This window comes from Heterodontus francisci, chromosome 9 (genome assembly GCF_036365525.1).
Source record: "Heterodontus francisci isolate sHetFra1 chromosome 9, sHetFra1.hap1, whole genome shotgun sequence".
NCBI classification, from domain to species: domain Eukaryota; kingdom Metazoa; phylum Chordata; class Chondrichthyes; order Heterodontiformes; family Heterodontidae; genus Heterodontus; species Heterodontus francisci.
In genome coordinates this window covers 45,924,238-45,943,878 of record NC_090379.1, presented here as the reverse complement: position 1 = coordinate 45,943,878, position 19,641 = coordinate 45,924,238, and the positions used below count along the sequence as shown (strand labels likewise).

The 19,641-nt window shown below is 42.3% G+C and overlaps 1 protein-coding gene across 3 annotated transcripts in view; it reads left to right on the top strand.

Annotated features, from left to right (window-relative positions):
* Positions 1-19,641, top strand: part of LOC137373717 (ena/VASP-like protein) — a 325,443-nt gene that overhangs the window by 199,377 nt on the left and 106,425 nt on the right. For all 3 annotated transcript variants that reach the window (XM_068038950.1, XM_068038952.1, XM_068038951.1), the window contains exon 3: positions 14,325-14,502. In XM_068038950.1, the coding sequence (XP_067895051.1) occupies positions 14,325-14,502 (178 nt within the window). The remainder of the gene's footprint in view (positions 1-14,324; positions 14,503-19,641) is intronic.

Genomic DNA, 19,641 nt, shown 5'->3' with positions numbered 1-19,641 from the left:
TCAATTTATTTCTGAAAGTCAATTGTTAATCATCTTTAGTTTAAAAAAAAGTTAATGTTTGGAACAGTTATATTGATATAGAGGCATTATGTTTTTTAAAGAAAGAAGGGATGTAATATATTATCTGTAAAGAGCTAGGAACTAATTGTTATGTGTAAGTGTTCCGGGGGCCACATTTACAACGGCACTAGAGAGTCATGTGACACATAACACTACTCCAGTCTACAGGCAGTTTTTACCAAGCAGCATGGAAGCTGAATAAAATAAATAGAGCCCCAGCTGTTCCAAGTCTAAAGTGTGATTATTCCTAACTTATGGGAACCGGAAGACATGACAGCAGAAGTAGGCGGCGGATGTAAAGAAATGCAGCCAGCGCGCACGGGTGCCACATTATGGAGCCACCGCGATTTCAAACGCAGCGGCTCACTTGCATGGCCGCGGCACCCACGCCCCGCGATGACATGGAGGGGGCGGATGAGTTGTTGCAGCCAATGCCGTCCGGCGCCAATGCGCAGGCATCGCTGCCGTTTTTAAAGGGCTTATAGCCCTCAATGAACATTTAAAGGGCCAGGTAAGTTCAAGTTTCCTAAAACTAAATAAAATAAACAAGCCATGCACTCTCCCACCCCACAATGGCAAATCTCAACATTACTGCCCTTTACCCTCCCGGACTACAGGTATTTAAAATTTGACCATCTCCACCCCCCTCCCCCAACCCCCCACCTAAGGTCGACACCTTTTCCCTTTACCCCTTCCCATCACCCCCCGACCAATCTGCAGTGTTTTAACCCCGCCTCCCCCCCCCCCCCCCCCCACCACACAGAGAAAAAATCTTCCTTCCCTCTCCCCACAGGTGTCGCACCACGTTTCCCCGAATGGGGGTTCGAAGGCGCGGCATGTCGGTCACCTGAATGAAGATCGGTGCGGCAATTAAGGAGGCGACGGGACCCTCATTAAATCAGTTATGTAAATTAGTTTACGTATTGAAATGGGGGTCCTGTCGCTGAGTGGCAGGGCAGCCGCCACGAAGCCTTGCTGCTGCCGCCATGATCGACATGGGTTCTGCTGTCGTCAAGGTTGTTGGCGGGCCTCCGCCGCACTGATCTTCATTGCCTCCCCCGCCACCATTCCTGACGGAGGAGGGGCTTTAAAATCCAGCCCTAGCTCTCAACCAACAGAGTGTTCTCATCTGTTCTCAATCTTCAGCCATATATGGCTTTTTAGTGCTGCACTCTTATTTCGAAGCACCCACTTTGCAACTCCCCAGAGACACAGACTACTGAGCTGCCAATAGATATTTAAATTGTTCAGGGGCACAACACAGTTAACCTGGTGGAATTTCACGGTCTTGTTTTTTTTTCTAGTATGGGATGGTATAGAGCCTGAAGAACGGTGTAAAATTTTCATTCAAACAATGCCACATTCAAGCATGCAATGGCAGGGTCAGTGGAATTCCTGTGTTCATGATCCGAGGACTTTGAGGGCCAGAAAGTATTGAGCATTATGCTGATGATCTAAAAGTGTTCTTCAGTCTCTGTCATTTCATAAGTCATAGGTGCATAATTTTCTCTGTAGTGGTTATAAACATAGCCTCTGCACTAACAATTTTGGCGGCATTTTCTAGTTAAAACAATATAGAGGAATGTCTGGTAATGGTTCAACTGCAAACAATGACTTGCTCTCTTCTGTCTGCTGTGTATTACAACAAGGACATCGGCAAACAAATTATGGGCAGCCTTCGCATTCTTTTATTATGTTGTCAAAATGTTATTGGAAATTTACTATGGTGTATTCTTTTAAATATGTGCACTTGATAATGAAGTTTATCTATAACTGTCTGTGTAAATATGCGGTATGTTTATTAACTGAGTAGAGCAGTTCTTGATTTAATGTGGCTTTTCTGGACTGAAAATCATTTTTCCTAGAACAAATGTAAACATTTATTGGAAAATTGGGCAGCATTACTTAGGCCTCTGTATTGGCAAAGGTCATTTTAACAAATTGCTCTCTATATCTGTTTATAGATGTATGTTTAACTAAAACGTATTTGCTGAAAACTTGCATTTTTATAGTGTTTTTTTATTCATTCGTGGGATGTGGGCATCGTTGGCTAGGACAGCATTTATTGCCCATCCCTAATTGCCCTTGAGAAAGGTGGTGGTGAGCCACCTACTTGAACCACTGCAGTCCACGTGGGGTAGGTACTGCCAAAGTGCTGTTAGCAAGAGAGTTCCCGGATTTTGACCCAGCGACAGTGAAGGAATGGCTACATAGTTCCGAGTCAGGATGGTGTGTGGCCTGGATGGGAACTTGCAAGTGGTGATGTTCCCATGCATCTGCTGCCCTTGTACTTCTAGGTGGTAGAGGTCGTGGGTTTGGAAGGTGCTGTCTAAGGAGCCTTGGTGCATTACTGCAGTGCATCTTGTAGATGGTACACACTGCTGCCACTGTGCGTCAGTGGTGGAGGGAGTGAATGTTTACGGATGGGGTGCCAGTCAAGTGGGCTGCTTTGTCCAGGATGATGTTGAGCTTCTTGAGTGTTGGAACTGCATCCATCCAGCAAGTGGAGAGTATTGCATAACACTCCTGACTTGTGCCTTGTAGATGGTGGACAGGCTTTGGGGAGTCAGGGGGTGAGTTACTCATCGCAGGATTCCTAACCTTTGACCTGCTCTTGTAGCCTTGGTATTTAGATGGCTACTCCAGTTCAGTTTCTGGTCAGTGGTAACCCTCAAAATGCTGATAATGGGGGATTCAGCAATGGTAATGCCATTGAATGTCAAGGGGAGATGGTTAGATTCTCTTTTGTTTGAGATGGTCATTGCCTGGCTCTTGTGTGGTGCGAATGTTCCTTGCCATTTATCAGCCCAAGCCTGGATACTGTCCAGGTCTTGCTGCATTTCTACACGGACTACTTCAGTATCTGAGGAGTCACGAATGGTGCTGAATATTGTGCAATCATCAGCGAACATCCCCATTTCTGACTTTATGATTGAAGGAAGGTCATTGATGAAGCAGCTGAAGATGGTTGGGCCTAGGACACTACCCTGAGGAACTCCTGAAGTGATGTCCTGGAGCTGAGATGATTGACCTCCAACAACCACAACCATCTTCCTTTGCGCTAGGTATGACTCCAACCAGCGGAGAGATTTCACCTCCTGATTCCATTGACTCCAGTTTTGAGACGGTTGCTTGATGCCATACTCGGTCAAATGCTGCCTTAATGTCAAGGGCAGTCACTCTCACCTCACCTCTTGATTTCAGTTATTTTGTCCATGTTTGAACCAAGGCTGTAATGAGGTCAGGAGCTGAGCTGCCCTGGCGAAACCCAAACTGAGCATCACTGAGCAGGTTATTGCTAAGCAAGTGCCACTTGACAGCACTGTTGATGACACCTTCCATCACTTTACTGATGATCAAGAGTAGACTGATAGGGCGGTAATTGGCCGGGTTGGATTTGTCTTGCTTTTTATGTACAGACATTACTGGGCAATTTTCCACATTACCAGGTAGATGCCAGTGTTGTAGCTGTACTGGAAGATCTTGGCTAGGGACGTGGCAAGTTCTGGAGCACAGGTCTTCGGTAATATTGCTGGAATGTTGTCAGGGCCCATAGTTTTGCAGTATCCAGTGCCTTCAGTCGTTTCTTGATATCACGTGGCATGAATCGAATTGACTGAAGTCTGGCATCTGTGATGCTGGGTACCTAAGGAGGAGGCCAAGATGGATCATCAACTCAGCACTTCTGGCTGAAGATGGATGCAGATGCTTCAGCCTTGTCTTTTGCACTGATGTGCTGGGCTCCCCCATCATTGAGGAAGGGGATATTTGTGGAGCCACCACCTCCAGTTAGTTGTTTAATTGTCCACCACCATTCACGACTGGATGTGGCAAGACTGCAGAGCTTAGATCTGATCTGTTGGTTGTGGGATCGGTTAGCTCTGTCTATCACCTGCTGCTTCTGCTGTTAGGCATGCAAGTAATCTTATGTTGTAGCTTCACCAGGCTGACACCTCATTTTGAGGTATGCCTGGTGCTGCTCCTGGCATGCCCTCCTGCACTCTTCATTGAACCAGGGTTGGTCTCCAGGCTTGATGGTAATGGTAGTGTCGGGATAGGCCGGGCTATGAGCTTACAGATTGTGGTTGAATACAATTCTGCTGCTGCTGGCTCACAGTGCCTCATGGTTGCCCAGTTTTGAGTTGCTAGATCTGTTTGAAATCTATCACATTTAGCACAGTGGTAGTGCCACACAACACGATGGTGGGTGCCCTCAGTGTGAAGATGGGACTTCGCCTCCACAAGGACTGTGTGGTGGTCACTCCTACCAATACTGTCATGGACAGATGCATCTCCTTCCAGTAGATTGGTGAGGACGAGGTCAAGTAGATTTTTCTCTCTTGTTCCCTCACGACCTGCCGCAGACCCAGTTTAGCAGCTCAGTCCTTTAGGAAATCCTTTATTGTACAGAGTAAAAGGATTACAAACATGTAGCTCCTCACTCAAACCCTCTAACAGTGTCAGTAAGTGTCTACTTATCAGTGCTCAAGTAAGGCCCCAGTTAACACCCTCCCCCTGCAGAGAATCAAACAATTGATCCACAATTAACAGATTAACACTACAGTCCTATTAGCCTGACATCGGTCATCAGGAAAATGCTGAAATCTGTTATTAAGTAAGTCTTAACAATGCACTTGGAAAATTGTAGTATGATCAGACAGAGTCAACATGATTTTATGAAAGAGAAATCATGGCTGACAAATCTATTAGTGCTTTTTGAGGATATAACTAGGAAGGGTAGATAAAGGAGAGCCAGTAGATATAGTATACTTGGATTTCCAAAAGACTTTCGATAAGATGCCACACAAAAGGCTAATATGCAAAATAAGGGAGTATGAAGTTAGGGGTAATATATCAGTATTGATGGAGGATTGGTTAACAGACAGGAGCAGAGAGTAGGGATAAACAGGGCATTTTCACGTTGGCAGGCTGTAACTAGTGGAGTGCCACAAGGATCAGTGCTGGGCCGACAGCTATTTATAATCTATATTAGTGACTTAGGCCAGGAGACAGGGAGTAACATATCTAAGTTTGTTGATGATATAGAGCTAGATGGGAATGTAAGCTGTGAGGAGGACACAAAAAGGCTACAAAGAGATACACTGAAAATGCTGGAAATACTCAACAGATCTGACAGATTCTGTGGAGAGAGAAACAGAGTTAACATTTCATCTGATGAAACTGTTGAGTATATTTAAGGTTGAGATAGATTGATTATTGGTCTCTCAGGGGATGAAGGGATATGGGGAGTGGGCAGATGATCAGTCAGCATCGTGTTGAATGGAGGAGCAGGCTTGAGAGGCTGTATGGTCTACTCCTGCTCCTATTTCCTTTGTTCGTAAGCTGAATTCAAATGGGTTCTATTTAGCAACAAACGTGATCCATGTAGATTTTTTCCCATTAATTTCTGAAGCAGTAACTTCCTTTTAAGTACATGTAGTTTTGCTTTTACTGTGAACACTTTTATTTAAAAAAGCTATATCACAGTTGGATGATATAATATGACCTTTTGCTTTATAGCCTGTTACATTAATCATCCATGAATGACTCATTCACATAGCAAAAGCTTTGAAAATGCATTCACAACTTGACATACCATCCACGCTTCAAAAGCAGAACTATTCTTAGGATTCATCCAATCAAATGGCTGTCAGCAATCAAATAGTTTCCTTCAGTGTTTAAATATTACTCCTTGTCAACATTTTCTGCCCCTTAAAAGATGTTTTACAGTACTTACCAATGTTACAACCCAGTGCTTTTGTGGCATGGGATGATAAAACGCTGTTGGTGCATTCACAGTTCTGTACACAGAGTTCCAAACTTCAGCCCTTTCCCACAGGGAGAAAGGGAAGGATTATATAGTGAATTAATCTTGACTACTCATACACTTCCTGGGGCTGGTTACATTGCAGAATTAATAGAATGTAGGGAGCAAATCACTTGCACACTTTCACATGGAATGTTGGGTGGTGTTGAGGAACTTTAAACAGTTGTGTACATTTTTGTTTGATGTGAAATTGATGTACTTTCATTTCTCATGAGGTGCTTTTAATAAATGGTACCGTTATTTCATATCTTATCTGTAAAGAAATCAATTTATTGATACAAATAAGTAAGCCTATAAAACTGATCACTATAGCTGCATCGTATGGTGCTTTAAAAGATCTATGATCTCTATGATCTATGATTAGAGCACAGGCAGATGGAAATGTGTGGCTGCAGTCAGCACATACAGACTGAATCATGAGGAGGGCAAGGGGTATAGTAGACATCAGTTTATTTTAATCTTTGTTGGATGTGTGTTAGAATTAATATGTAACCATTTGATCAGGAGCAAAGCAAAATTGATGCACGCAGATTTGTTTTGATGAGGGAGGCAAAAGTAATTAAAAGAGACATCAAACAAACATATAGTAATTTCATGTACCAGATTTTGGATCAATTATCTTCCAACACTTGCTAAAGCACAAGCGAGGAAAAGCAAAATATACAGGAGTGGAAAATTTGCAGCATAATTCTTGATATCAAGTAATCTCTGTGATTTAAAAATATGAACCACCAGATGATGAGGCAACTCTCCACTGTTAAAACCCCTTCATAATACCTTCATTTTCTGTTGAAGTACATCTCACTACTATAAATCTCATTAATCAAAGGTAGTGATCTCAGGAATACTACCAGTGCCACGTGCTAGTCAGAGTAGAAATAACAGGATATATTGGATGAATACGTGGCTGAAGAGGTGGTGTGAGGGGGAAGGTTTTAGATTCCTGGGGCATTGGGACTGGTTCTGGGGGAGGTGGGACCAGTACAAACTGGACGGGTTACACCTGGGCAGGACCGGGACTGATGTCCTAGGGGGAGTATATGCTAGAGTGGTTGGGGAGGGTTTAAACTAAAATGGCAGGGGGATGGGAACCTTTGCGAGGAGTCAGAGGAGGGGGGATCAAGGACAAGAACAAAAGACAGTTATGGGAATAAGAAAAGTGATAGGCAAAGAAATCAAGGGCCAGAATCAAACAGGGCCACAGTGACAAATAGTGGGAAGGGGACAGGTAATGTTAAAAAGACAAGCCTTAAGGCTTTGTGCCTTAACGCCCGGAGAATTCGCAATAAAGTGGATGAATTAATCGCGCAAATAGATGTAAACGGGTACAACATAATCGGGATTACGGAGACATGGCTGCAGGATGGCCAGGGATGGGAAATGAACATCCAGGGGTATTCAGTATGTAGGAAGGACAGACAAAAAGTAAAAGGCAGTGGAGTTGCATTGCTGGTTAAAAGGAAATTAATGCAATAGTGAGGAAGGATATTTGCTCTGACGATTTGGAATCTGTATGGGTAGAGCTGAGAAACACTAAGGGGCAAAAACGTTAGTGGGGTTGGTTTATAGACCCCCAAACTGTAGTGATGATGTTGGGAATGGCATTAAACCAGAAATTAGAGACGCATGCTATAAAGGAACATCTGTAATTATGGGTGACTTCAATCTGCATATAGATTGGGCAAATCAAATTAGTCACAATACTGTAGAGGAGGATTCATGGAGTGTATACGGGATGGTTTTCTGGACCAATACATTGAGGAACCAACTAGAGAACAGGCCATCCTAGACTGCGTATTGTGTAATGAGAGAGGAATAATTGACAATATAGTTGTGCGAGACCCCTTGGGGATCAGCGACCATAATATGATAGAATACTTCATCAAGATGGAGAGTGACGTTGTTGATTCTGAGACTAGGGTCATGAATCTTCTTAAAGGAAGCTACGAAGGTATGTGGCGTGAGTTGGCTATGATGGATTGGGAAACGTTACTTAAAGGGTGGATAGGCAATGGCAAACATTCAAAGAGCGCATGATGAACTGCAACAATTGTTTATTCTTGTCTGGTGCAAAAGTAAAATGGGAAAGGTAGCCAAACCATGGCTTACAATGGAAATTAGAGATAGCATTAGATCCAAGGAAGAGGCATACAAATTCGCCAGAAAAAACAACAGACCTGAGGATTGGAAGCAGTTTACAATTCAGCAAAGAAGGACCGAGGGATTGATTAAGAAGGGAAAATAGATACGAGAGTAAGCTTGCGGGGAACATAAAAACTGACTGTAAAAGTTTCTATCAGTATGTGAAGAGAAAAAGATAGGTGAAGACAAATGTAGGTCCCTTACAGTCAGAAACAGGGGAATTTATTATGGGGAACAAAGAAATGGCTGACCAACTAAATGCATACTTTGGTTCTGTCTTCACAAAGGAGGACACAAATATCATACCAGAAATGTTGCAGAACGCAGGGTTTAGTGAGAGGGAGGAACTGAAGGAAATCAGTATTAGTAGAGAAATGGTGTTGGGGAAAATTGATGGGATTGAAGGCCGGTAAATCCCCAGGGCCTGATGGTATGCATCCCAGAGTACTTAAGGAAGTGGCCCTAGAAATAGTGAATGCATTGGTGGTCATCTTCCAAGTTTCTATAGACTCTGGAACAGTTCCTACAGATTGGAGGGTAGCCAATGTAACCCCACTATTTAAAAAGGGAGGGAGAGACAAAGCAGGGAATTATAGACCAGTCAGCCCGACGTCGGTAGTGGGGAAAATTCTAGAGTCCATTATCAAAGATTTTATAGCAGAGCACTTGGAGAACAATGGTAGGATTGGGCAGAGTCAGCATGGATTTACGAAAGGGAAATCATGCTTGACAAATCTACCAGAATTCTTCGAGGATGTAACGAGTAGAGTTGATGAGGGGGAGCCAGTGGATGTGGTTTATTTGGACTTTCAGAAGGCTTTCGACAAAGTCCCACATAAGAGGTTAGCCCTGTAAAATTAAAGCGCATGGGATGGGGGGTAGTGTATTGCGTTGGATAGAAAATTGGTTGGCAGACAGGAAACAAAGAGTAGGAATAAACAGGTCTTTTTCAGACTGGCAGGCAGTGACTAGTGGGGTACCGCAGGGATCGGTGCTAAGACCCCAGCTATTCCCAATATATATTATTGATTTAGATGAGGGAACTAAATGTAATATCTCCAAATTTGCAGATGACACAAAACTGGGTGGGAGGATGCAGAGAGGCTTCAGGGTGATTTGGACAAGTTGAGTAAGTGGGTAAATGCATGGCAGATGCAGTATAATGTGGATGAATGTGAGGTTATCCACTTTGGTAGCAAAAACAGGAAGGCAGATTATTATCTGAACTGCTATAAACTGAGAGAGGGAAATATGCAACAAAACCTGGGTGTTCTCGTATAGCAGTCGCTGAAGGTAAGCATGCAGGTGCAACAGGCAGTAAAAAAGGCAAATGGTATGTTGGCCTTCATAGCGAGAGGATTCTTGCTGCAATTATACAGGGCCTTGGTGAGGCCACACCTGGAATATTGTGTGCAGTTTTGGTCTCCTTATCTGAGGAAGGATGTTCTTGCTATAGAGGAAGTGCAGCAAAGGTTTACCAGACTGATTCCTGGGATGGTTGGACTGACGTATGAGGGGAGATTGAGTGGGTTAGGATTATATTTGTTGGAGTTCAGAAGAGTGAGGGGGGATCTCATAGAAATCAATAAAATTCTATCAGCACTTGACAGGGTAGATGCAGAAGGATGTTCCCGATGGTGGGGGAGTCCAGAACCAGGGGTCATAGTCTAAGGACAAGAAATGCTGGAACCACTCAGCAGGTCTGGCAGCATCTGTGGAAAGAGAAGCAGAGTTAACGTTTCGGGTTAACCCGAAACGTTAACTCTGCTTCTCTTTCCACAGATGCTGCCAGACCTGCTGAGTGGTTCCAGAATTTCTTGTTTTTATTTCAGATTTCCAGCATCCGCAGTATTTTGCTTTTGTCATAGTCTAAGGATATGGGGTAAACCTTTCAGGACTGAGATGAGGAGAAATTTCTTCACCAGAGAGTGGTGGGCCTGTGGAATTCGCTGCCACAGAAAGCAGTTGATGCCAAAATATTGTATGTTTTCAAGAAGGAGTTAGATATAGCTCTCGGGGCAAAAGGCATCAAAGGATATGGGGCGAAAGCGGGAACAGGTTACTGAGTTGGATGATCAGCCATGATCATAATGAATGGCAGAGCAGGCTCAAAGGGCCGAATGCCCTACTCCTGCTCCTATTTACTGTGTTTCTATGTAAGTGTAGTTGAGGTAGCTGTGGGAGTTGGGCTTATAATGAATATTAGTGGGCAGCCTATCCGCAGAGATGGAGACAGAGAAGTCGAGGATGGGAAGGGAAGTGTCGGAGATGGGCATGTAAAGGTGCGAGAAGGGTGGAAATTGGAAGCAAAGTTGATAAAGTTTTCCAGTTCGGGTCGGGAGCAGGAAACGGCACCGATACAGTCATCCATGTACCAGAAAAAGAGGTGGGGAGGGGGCCTGAGTAGGACTGGAACAAGGAATGTTCGACATATCCCACAAAAAGACAGGCATAACTAGGACTCAGGCAGGTACCCATAGCAACACCTTTTACTTGAAGGAAGTGAGTGGAGTTGAAGGAGAAGTTGTTCAGTGTGCGAACAAGTTCAGCCAGGCAGAGAAGGGTGGTGGTGGATGGAGACTGGTTGGGCCTCTGTTCAAGGAAGAAGCAGCGAGCCCTCAAATCGTCCTGATGGGGGATGGAAGTGTAGAGAGATTGGGCGTCCATAGTGAAGAGGAGGCGGTTAGGGCCAGGAAGCTAGCGCAAAGGAGGATGGTTATGGTTGTTGGAGGTCAATCATCTCAGCTCCAGGACATCACTGCAGGAATTCCTCAGGGTAGTGTCCTAGGCCTAACCATCTGCAGCTGCTTCATCAATGACCTTCCTTCAACCATAAGGTCAGAAGTGGGGATGTTCGCAGATGATTGCACAATGTTCAGCACCATTTGCGACTCCTCAGATCCTGAAGCAGTCTATGTTGAAATGCAGCAAGACTGGACAATATCCGGGCTTGGGCTGATAAGTGGCAAGTGATATTCACACCACACAAGTGCCAGGCAATGATTATCTCCAACAAGAGAGAATCTAACCATCTCCCCTTGACATTCAATGGCATTACCATCGCTGAATCCTCCACTATCAACATCCTGAAGGTTACCATTGACCAGAAACTGAACTGGAGTAGCCATATAAATACCATCGCTACAAAAGCAGGTCAGAGGTTAGGAATCCTGTGGCGAGTAACTCACCACCTGACTGCCCAACGCCTGCCCACCATCTACACGGCACAAGTCAGGAGTGTGGTGGAATACTCTCCACTTGCCTGGATGGGTGCTGCTCCAACAACACTCAAGAAGCTCAACACCATCCAGGACAAAGCAGCCCGCTTGATTGACACCCTATCCACAAACATTCACTCCCTCCACCACCGACGCACGGTGGCAGCAGTGTGTACCATCTACAAGATGCAAGATGCACTGCAGCAACTCACCAAGGCTTCTTCGTCAGCACCTTCCCATGACCCCTACCACCTAGAAGGAAAACGGCAGCAAATGCATGGGAATACCACCACCTGCAAGTTCCCCTCCAAGCCACACACCTGACTTGGACTATATCGCTGTTCCTTTACTATCAGTGGGTCAAAATCCTGGAACTCCCTTCCCAACAGCACTGTTGGTGTACCTACACCCCAAGGATTGCAGCAGTTCAAGAAGGAAGCTCACTCCCACCTTCTCCTCCTGCCAGTCTCCAGGAAGAGGACCTTACCCCTCTTCCTCATGCCCTCCAGCATGACCTGCAGGTCTGTGTCTGAAAATCGAGGGGTTGCCCTACCCCACGTTCCAGGCCTCTGGCTCTGCGTGGATATTCTGCACAATCTAGTGTTCTGAGATCTCTCACTGTGCTGTATCAGTGCTCAAACAGCAATAATGGCTGTCGTCGTCAGTTTAAATCGCATTCGAGTGGTCCCGCCTCCATTCCCACACCCGCAGCTATTAATTGGCCACCAAACCTGTCTCCATAGCAATTAAGTGGTCACCCTTGTGAAACTCGGGTCCTATTTATTTTCCCACCTTGAGGGGGCGGTCCTGACTTCTGTTTTCTGCCCCCAATGTGCAAATCCAGACCATTATATTTGTTCAACAACTATACCATTTCTTTAATTCCCATGCCTCTGAGGGACCAATGTTTACTTTAGCTACATTCGTCCTTTTTATATACTTTTAAAAGCTCTTAGAATCTGTTTTTTTATTCCCAGCTAGTTTACTTTCATTTATATCTCTCTCTTTATGAACTTTTAAGTCGCACTTTGCTGGTTTCTAAAACTCTCCTAAATTTCAGGGTTACTCTTATTCTTCGTAACATTATAAGCCTCTTTGTTTCATTTAATACTATCTTAACTTTCCTAATAAGCTTCATGTAGTGACTATTTGAACAAAGAAAAATCAGGGAAAGATCAGACAAGACAGTAAAATCACAAGACAGATTCACGATGAAAGGTCACTGACCTGAAACGTTAACTCTGCTTCTCTCTCCACAGATGCTGCCAGACCTGCTGAGTATTTCCAGCATTTCTTGCTTTTATTTCAGATTTCCAGCATCTGCAGTATTTTGCTTTTATTGTAATCAAATTAAGGACCTTCAGTCCATTTAATTTCTTCCTTTCAGAATACCAATCCTGATGTCTTCCTATTACTGTATCTGGCTGTTACCTAAATGAATCCTTTGCCCTGGCCTCATTCTTGGCAAACCTTTCTAGCTGCTGCTTTATATAAAGAGATGCTTCCTGGTGTCTGTTGTAAACTTGCCTATTTTGTTAATTCTGAAAAGATTCAATGATGTTTTCAGACTCTCAATTGTAGAAAAACATCTAGGAACATACGAACTTACGAATTAGGGGCAGGAGTAGGCCACTCAGCCTTTCGAATTTGCTCCGCCATTCAATAAGTTCACGGCTGAACTGATTACTCCACACCTACCCGCGATAACCTTCCACCCCCTTGCTTATCAAGAATCTACCTATCACTGCCTTAAAAATATTCAAAGACTCTACTTCCACTGCCTTTTGTTAGATTATTCTAATTACATTTTTCCTGTATCCATCTGGGAAATAAGTTTCAATGAATGTTTCGCAGGGAAAAGACAAAAATGGCAGTTTTACCATTTGGAAGAAACTCTTTGGAAACGGTCAAAATTTGTCATTTATGACGCGAATGTGAGAAGTTCTGCTTGTGCATGTAGGGTAGATGTACTGAAGTTGGCTTTGCCTGGCCTGAGTGCTATGCGAAGTCAACAGTTTAAAGGTACAGGTCTCAAACTGATGCCTGCAGTGCAAACTACTCAGAAACAGCTATGATTTTATACTGGCACATGTTAAATTATAAAATTTCTTCAAGTAGTAACAAAATGAGACCAAAAATGGCCGCTTCAGGAATTTTGAAGGATGTAGAGTAAAATTTGGGTAGTGGATAATTTGATCGCTAAACCTTTGATTACTGACCATTTCCAATTATCGTCCAATTCCTATCAATGTGATCTCACTTTTCTGATGCTGAATATTGTGGCACAGTGTAAGATTAGACTAGACAAAAAAGAGCAGGCCTTTAGCTATCATGTTCACAATCTGCTAAGCCAGAGCTTGCATTAAGCAATGTGGTGTTATATTCCCAAAGCCCAGAGAGCACACAATTTTCTCTTCTCATTGAGCTGGTGAAAGTTCAGCTATGTGATTTATTCATATTTAAATGTTCAGTTCTGAATTTAGATAAATTGCTTTTAATATTTTTTGGTCTGCATCTGAAATAAGGTACTGATTTAACATAGAATAACTTTGAAAGTATTCAGTCATGGAACTGAAAGTTTTGCCTGATTTCATGAGCAGCCTTAAAGCTGATCCATCTTGGAGCTTTGATTACCCATATTATTATTCAACTTGAATCTTTGCTTATAAGATTTCTAATATGGCAACATTCCAGATATTCAGTCCAGAATGATTTATAAAAAACAGCTCATGATGTGTTTGAAAGTGGCTTAGCATAATGGCAACAGTATTAGGAAGTAAGATGCCATCAATTTAGTTTCCAGGATTGTATCTACTCCACTTCATACATTCCTGTGGATTTGTATAAATTTCAGCGTAGCAAAAAAGCCTACCTATCTGGGACATACCTTATGATAAGTATTCCTCAGAGTTAACTTCTCCTTTAATCATCTTGAGTCATCAATGTGTTACTTTAAATGAACTTATTAATTAATAGCATATGTTTTCAGTTTTGGAGAGTAGACTAAACAATGCATTATGTTTAGAGTTACAAAGAAGAATGCTTTTCACATGATCTGATTTACATTTTCTTTGTAGGTAGTCATAAACTATTCCATCGTGAAGGGACTGAAGTACAATCAGGCTACACCTACATTCCACCAATGGCGCGATGCCCGACAGGTCTACGGGTTGAACTTTGCAAGCAAGGAGGAAGCCACAACCTTTTCCAATGCAATGGTGTATGCTTTGAATGTGCTGAACTCACAAGATGGAGGTACGTACTGTTTGCTTTTTTTTGCAATCACACACAGTTTCCCTGGAGTACCATTTACTGTTCTTGCTTTTAGGCTCATATAAATAACAGACCTTGCAGAAGCTCTGAAATCCTGGTTATTTTTAGCTACCTCAGTCATTCATATTTTGTACCTGGTATGATTCTGCTGTCTTCTTTAGCTTCAGTTCTACTTTGTCACATTCAGAAAAACTAAACAATTTATATTGGATCAGCTAAGGGAAGGAAATTAAACACTCAAGCCTGGAGTTTCTGCTTTGGGCGTAATCAATGATCCAGATGAAAATTGTGCCCAAAGTTGCTCTAGTTTTAAGAAGTAGTTTTTTTCCCTCAGGTTTCTGCTCAAACCTATTTGCATATTGCCAAACATAAAATCTGCCATAAACCAGCACAGTCGGGCAGCTGATAATGACTGAAAATTACTTTGCAAAACTATACAGAACCATTTGCTAGTTATATTGGTGTATCATTTTCTTAACAAATTTTTTTTTTAACTTTTAAAATGTCTATTAGTGTCCTTGTGCCTAGAAAAGTAAAGCTTAATATTAGAGCTTCCTCAAAGACCAGCAAACGGGCATGATTAGCGGAGACTCGCAAAGGTGATTTGGAGGCCGTGGCCAGTTGTTTTTTAAACTAGTGCAAAAGAATGCAGAAACTGATTTGCGCCAGGCGTAATTTGCGCTGGACATAATATGCGCTTGGAATTCTGTGATCATTTGTGCTGTTCTGGCCAATTTCTGGCAAATTGTGCTGAACAAAAAGCGTCACCTAGGCCTCAATCTGACCATCGGAATTGCTTTTAAAAATCAAAATATTGCAAAAGTTTTTGAATTTGGATACATTTGTTTTCTTAATTTTTTTCAATTATTTCAGTAGATTATTATTGTCTGAATAGTAAATCTTTATAACATCATAACAGGTACTAGCTCAGAGAATTTACTGATTCTGTTGTGTGGGTGAGTTGAATTAACATGGGTTGATGCCACCATTCACCCAGGTTATTGCACCTCTGTGTGTGTGTGTGTGTTTGGATACTTGTGTGCGTACATAGTGTGTATGCGCAAGTTTGTGTGTCTGTTAGTGTCGTAACCTCCTCAATTGATTTCCCCAAAGATGTCATCAGTAATCACACTTTGAACAAAAATTTAGAACAAAATTAACTGAAATGTTGATTTTGAAGAAATCCTGACCTTCCTCTATAAGTAAGACAGCAATATTTGCAGTATTTCTGGAACAAATGATTTTGTGGGATGCCCTGTTTGGAAATCTGAGGCAATTCTTTAGGCAGTTGGTAAGTATTACTGAAATCAGGTGAAATCTATTTCAAATCATGTGGAATGGTTAAATGGGAGGTAAGATATTTATTTCACCCTTCTATAGACTGCATCATTTCAATTTGACAACCTCAAATGGATGAGTATTGTCCATTCTTGTCCTACAATAACTTTCATTTCTAAGGTGCCTTTAGCATAAGAAAAATCCCACAGTGTTCCATAATCAGGTAAGGAACAGTCAACGAATCCAGTCTATGGATGAAATGTATTATGCAACCCAAGTTAAACATCAGGGACAAGAAGCAAACTGTTAGTTAGTTCTCCCCCAGTATTCAGCTATCTTGTACTGGCTAATAATAACTGTGCTGACAAAGAGGTTCAAACTGCAATTTCATCAAACTTTATATGGTACGTGTGTCTGCATCTGTCAATTAATGTCGTTAAACGCCATTATATTGATTACTTTTACATCAAAATCTTGTATAATGTTCATTGTTTTCCATTCAATGGATGCATTTGTGATGCCATCTCTAATGATTAGGTTGGTAATCTACACCTAACAGCTGACTGCACTACTGGCCTCACAAATGATCTAAAACACAAGACAGCTGAAATTCTGCTGAAATTCCAGCAGAGTTACTGTGGAAGCCAAGTGGATCCTTGCTGTCAGCAGGTTTCTGCCTTAAAGCACTAAGTGCATTATTGGAGAATTTGTCAACTAATATTGGGATAGATTTCTGCTTTCAGCACAATGGAGAAATTGTACGCAAAATGCAGACTAAATTGCATTGATAAGGTTACGGTCCAAGAAAAACTAATTTACATAATCACAAACACAAACTCTTCCATGAACTAGCGCACTTGGGCAACATAAAAGAATGTAATTGTTTATTTTTTATTTGCATTAAAAGGTATTCATTAATGTATTTAGTAGTAACCTGATCCACTTTTATGAATACAACTGAAAATGGGTTTATCACACAAAAGCATTTTTAATAAGAATGCCCAGTCCTCCCACTGTGAGTAATCATATTTAAAATCAATGAAAATGAGTTTAAAAATATACTGAACTATTTATTACTTTCATTGGCATGCAGCAGTCGGTTTCTTGGTAAATTAAATATTTATTAAACGTGCATACTAGTACTTTGGTGCCTAAGAAAATTTGCGCAATTTCAAGAACCTACCCTATTCAGCACAATTTCAACGTTGACCTGAGGGCTTGATTTGGCTGAACTGAATCTGAAGCAGACTAAAAGATCTTGAGAATTCAAGCGCGAATAGTTTGGGTGTAATTTACTCACATTTAAAATTCCCCGATCTTTTGTCCTGTTTGGGCCTATTCCAAACAATTTGTGTTGATGCTACTGCCCTAAAGGAGTGCAAATTCTATATATCGTCTTTAATAAATATAAGTTTTCCTAAACAAGCAAACACCATCTGATAAAGCGTTCAAACATTCATTGTACAGTTTCCATATTTGTAAACAATCAAAAAGTTAAACTCCAAAAAGGGTTGATTGTCTTTCCCTGAAGAAAAGGAGCTTCTAACTGAAATAAAAACAGAAAGTGCTGGAAGTACACAGCAGGTCTGGCAGCATCTGTGGAGAGAGAAACAGAATTAACGTTTCAGGTGTGTGACCTTCCTAATTGAATCTGGAGCCAGAACGAAGAGGCGAGTTTTCCATGATGGATAGCAACCAATCAAGAGGAAGCAATCATTTAAATTCATGTTCCAGCTAGGTTTACACCACTTGGAAGAACAAACTGAAGTACTGCTTAAAATTTTTTATTGTACAAAATAAATCCATTCTTGTGAAATAATCTATTTTCTTTTGTCAACAAAAGGAAGTGCAGATACCGTTAATCAACAGGTCAGCCTCAGAGATCCAATTTACAGAGGCCAGCTCTCCAGAGCTGCTTGATACTAAACCTTTGGAGATTAATATTCCCTAAAATTTCACAATGGATTCTTTCCTAATGTGTGCATTTTTTGACAGTTGGTGAGATGACATTGAACAGTTCATAATAGAAAAGGAGCAGTGTTAAATATTTTAAACCTGAAATTTGGCTGAAATAAAACTTTGAAAATCCAATCTCCAGTTTGTTTTGAAGTGTTTTGGGAAAAGCAACAGGCATTTAGTGCCCACCACTTTCCATAGGGCTCAACTCTGTGATGGCCTCCCTGTAGAGGCATAGTCTTCGGCGACACTGCAGCTCTGACAGTTGCAGGAAGCTGAGCCTCTGATGGTAAACCCTCTCTGGTGCGTAACCTGTTCTGCACACAAGAGGCTTGTTGCATGCTTCTCTGCGCCCTCCTTTTCTGTGACCCCTCTGAGGCTGAAGCTCCTGGTGGCCTTCAGGTTGTTGCGGCCTGTGGCTGCAGCTCTCTCTCTCTCTCTGATGCCCCTCTTCACTGGAGGTCTTGAAGCCTAAGTGAATGAGGCCCATGGTAGATAGGTGCAATCAGTTTCCAGGGCCCCTCTCCACTCCTACTCTATTCACATTATTGCCACTTCCGAGATGGCACTGTATGCGTCCCGCTGTGCTGGCAAGTTTGTCCCTGCTGCCAACTGCCAATGCTTACACTGTTCCACCCTCCCTGTCAAGCCACACTAGCATTCCCAATGGCTGCCGTCTGAAGCAAACACTGACCTTCTACTAATCCATCACCTCCTGGTACCTGATGAGGCTCTGGAGCCCTGTAGTTCCAGTGCACGCTTTATAAAATTCAAACCTCCTTGTAAAATAACAGTTAATTGCCTGTTAAACGGCTTAATTACCTTCTCGACACTTTTCAGCGCGAGGTCCTCCCGCCCTGCCGGCCATCCTTCAGAAAATCCGGTAGCGATGTAAAGACCTCAGGCTTCCCTCCTGATGTCTTTCGTCGTGATATTACAACTCCTCCCGCATTCCAGCCTGTCACTACAGGGCTTGTAAAATTCAGCCCTACATTTCCCTACAGACCAGCTCTTTGATCTTGTCTTGGTAACTAAGAGACTTCAAACTGGGAATTAATCTTCCTCTATCCCTCTACACCATTTCGAAATCCTCAATATCACCCATCATGTGAGGAGACCAAAACTGGGCCTATCCTAACTGAGGCCTAACCAATGTTTCATATAAAGACAAAATAATATGCTTTGTCTGATAGTAAATTGTTCTGTAAATATACCCTCTCGCTCTAGCTATTGCTTCACAACATTGGCCATAAACCTTTCGAGATCTATGTCCTAGAACAGCCAGATCTCTCTCTCTCTCTTCACTGGCTTTGTTTTTTTTTAAACCTGAAGGGTAGTGTTCAGCAATCACCCTGCTCAGATGAATAACAGTTCCCTTTTTTAAGTGAAACATCATTCGTATCCAAGCTATAGACCAAGATCATTTTATTTTCAAAATATATCTGCACTATCATATACAAACAAGCTTTATATGTATGTATGTGAGGGAAGGAGGGCTTCACTATTCTGTCACACCCAGATACTGGGTCTACTCACTCCCATTATAAAGCAGAATTATTGGATCACATCCTCAAGCACATCTAGATCTGCCTGCAGTAGTCGAGCATCCTCTACAATCCTGACTCTTGCATAAACAAGAAGTATGTGTTACAGTCCCCAATGCATGTAGCACATGTGTTCCTGCTAACATAATTTGCCTGCTGTACACACTGCATGCTAAGTCTGTCTGAACCAAAGCAATGTCGTAAAGATGGACCTTATGCCACATTAAACATACCAGCTGATTGAAGCTGCCTGAAGTCTCCCCCTGCTGTTTGTACTGTTTACTGTTAACAATTAGGGGAGGCATGAGAATGGCTGGAAGCAATCCAAGCAACCAAGATCACA